Source organism: Phalaenopsis equestris, unplaced genomic scaffold, assembly GCF_001263595.1.
Source record: "Phalaenopsis equestris unplaced genomic scaffold, ASM126359v1 Scaffold000118, whole genome shotgun sequence".
NCBI lineage: Eukaryota > Viridiplantae > Streptophyta > Magnoliopsida > Asparagales > Orchidaceae > Phalaenopsis > Phalaenopsis equestris.
The window spans coordinates 378,398-380,702 of NW_018164560.1; the positions used below are offsets into that span (position 1 = coordinate 378,398).

The window sequence follows — 2,305 nt, forward strand, 5'->3', positions numbered from 1 at the left end:
TACAATTATTTTATACATATATTGGCTTATGTATTACATCTAATTTGATAAATGTTACTGGAAACTTATGTTAATAATAACTTATGTCAATAATAATTTAAAATTTAGAACTTTAAATACATCTTATCATACTAATAGAATTGAATTTAAAAAGCTCAAAATACATAGAAGAACTTTTTTTTCTCTTAATAAAAGTAAATTACAATAGAAGCAATATAATGAAGATAATTTTTTATAGGATTCCCCAAAAAAATGAGATGTTATGTTATAAAGGGATTCAACCGAGAAGTATAATAATAACAAGTGAAATAAATATACTATGGATGCATGTAACATTTGTAAAGGTAAATTGAGCATAAGATTTCATTCAAATTAAAGAGAAATCATAATATACAAGCCAACAACATACAATGTAAAATTAAATGAGGATATATGGCCAGTTGATAATTTTTACAAGATAATTAAGTCTAGAGTGTAGCACAGTTGGTCGGTGCAAAGGTGAGCTGCATGTTGGAGAGGTCGTAGCCAATATTGAAGTTCTGTTGTGCAATATTGCCAAATATGTTGATAGAATCCTCAATGCTCCCACTGGAGACGATTGCAAGGCACACGATATTTTGAGAAGCCTCCACAAATGCATTGGCCTGTTGCAAGACCACTGATGCTCCAGAAAATTGGAAGGTGATCTCTGGAAATTTAGCAGAAGCACCATTTCCGGAGACGTCAAAGCAAAGGTTGAAGACACCATTTGGATCTGTGACTTGAGGAAGGCTAACACTGCTCTTCACATTGCTCTCCACGGATTGCAGTGTGTTATCATCAATTAGTGTCAGAGTCGTGCCAGAGTCGATGATGATGTTGCCTTGGGTGGCCGCCTTTGTCTGCATTGGCTTCCCAACTGTGACCGTCTTTCCAGCCACGCTAATATGCTCGAGACTAAGGAAGTAGAATGTGTCTGGAGAACCGGAGATTAAGGGTGTTGTAACAGCGTTGGAACCAGAAACGACTGCATTAGAGCCAAAGTTGAGCCGACTCGTTGTAGATGTTTGGGTTGATGAGGGCAGGCAATAGGAAAACTTGCTGCCAATGGTGGAGCCGAGTTGGCGGATGAGTGATAGCTTTCCTCCACCGAGGCCAACAAGGCCAGCACCATTCTTGTCAAATGTGCCATTGCTTTGATGGGTGCACCCGAAGAGAGTTGTAGGGATTTGTACTGGACGACCTCCGGTAGAGTCAAAGCCTATTGTCTCCGTGGAGAGGTAGCCTTCAACGATTGACTTGTCACCATATCCATATTGATAATAGCACTGAGAGGATGCGCCACAACTACTTTGTGGTAGTGTCGAGCATGAGTCGGTATTACAAGCGATTGTTTTGTATGTAGAAGAAGCTTGTGGGTCAAAAAGAGGGGTAGTTTGTTGGTAGCATTCATTACAGGGGGCGCATTGGACCCATATGAGGTCACTGCCTGTGTCGGCAATGGCAAGGATCTTCTTGTTTGGAGTGCCAAGGTAGAAGCTCATCAAGTATTCAAAGGTGTTTGGGGTGATCTCTGAGTAGAAGTTGTTGGCATCATCCATGGGGAGCGCAGAGGAAGTACTACGAGCCTTTTGGATGGCATCACGAAAGTAAATGGCACGGGAACGAGAGCGCTCAGCAGCCGCACGGATGCGGGAGGATGAGCTCTAAAAAAAAGCCACTGCCGCCGCACGATGCCAAAATGGTAAGGTGGGTGACGGCTGAGAGAATGAGTAGAGAGATTTACTTCACTCCCATGTTTTGTATTCATATCGCATATTTGAGTATCTTCATTGACTCCCTCCGCCATCATCATCTAAATCCTGACATCCTCATTTAACATATGCACCAAACACAACTTCTCCCCACAACTCACCATCCTCTTCACTCCCATGTTTTGTTTGGGGTAATGGGTGTTGCATCTAGGCCCATTTATAATCATTCCTCTCTCCTCTTCTTCATTGATAACTAAAATATAGCATGAATAAAAGCCTTGGCTTTTGATCGCATCAACATCTTAGGACACAATCCAATAAGTAGATGTTTAATGACAATAACCAATTGTGTTGCGGCCCCATCATTGTACGTCGAGCTCTCTATCAGAATGGATATCACAATCTTGAAATCATGGATGTCACAGTTAATATTGTGGATGCAATCAACGAGAGCTAGGCCCGTAGTAGTGAAATAGGAAATTTTATTGGACCGACAAATTCATTTGTATTACTCAATCATGTAACATAGTAGCACTAGAAGAGTTGTATATATATATATATATATATATATA

At 40.4% G+C, this 2,305-nt stretch overlaps 1 protein-coding gene across 1 annotated transcript; it reads right to left on the reverse strand.

The window, feature by feature from the left end:
• Positions 1-467: 467 nt before the first annotated feature.
• LOC110021058 (aspartic proteinase CDR1-like) lies at positions 468-1,580 on the reverse strand. The gene has a single exon (XM_020719388.1). The coding sequence runs from the start codon at positions 1,578-1,580 to the stop codon at positions 468-470; it is 1,113 nt and encodes a 370-aa protein (XP_020575047.1).
• Between the last annotated feature and the right edge of the window lie 725 nt (positions 1,581-2,305).

Coding starts and splice junctions, on each gene's coding strand:
- LOC110021058 (XM_020719388.1), bottom strand. CDS start 1,580: ATGGATGATGCCAACAACTTCTACTCAGAGATCACCCCAAACACCTTT.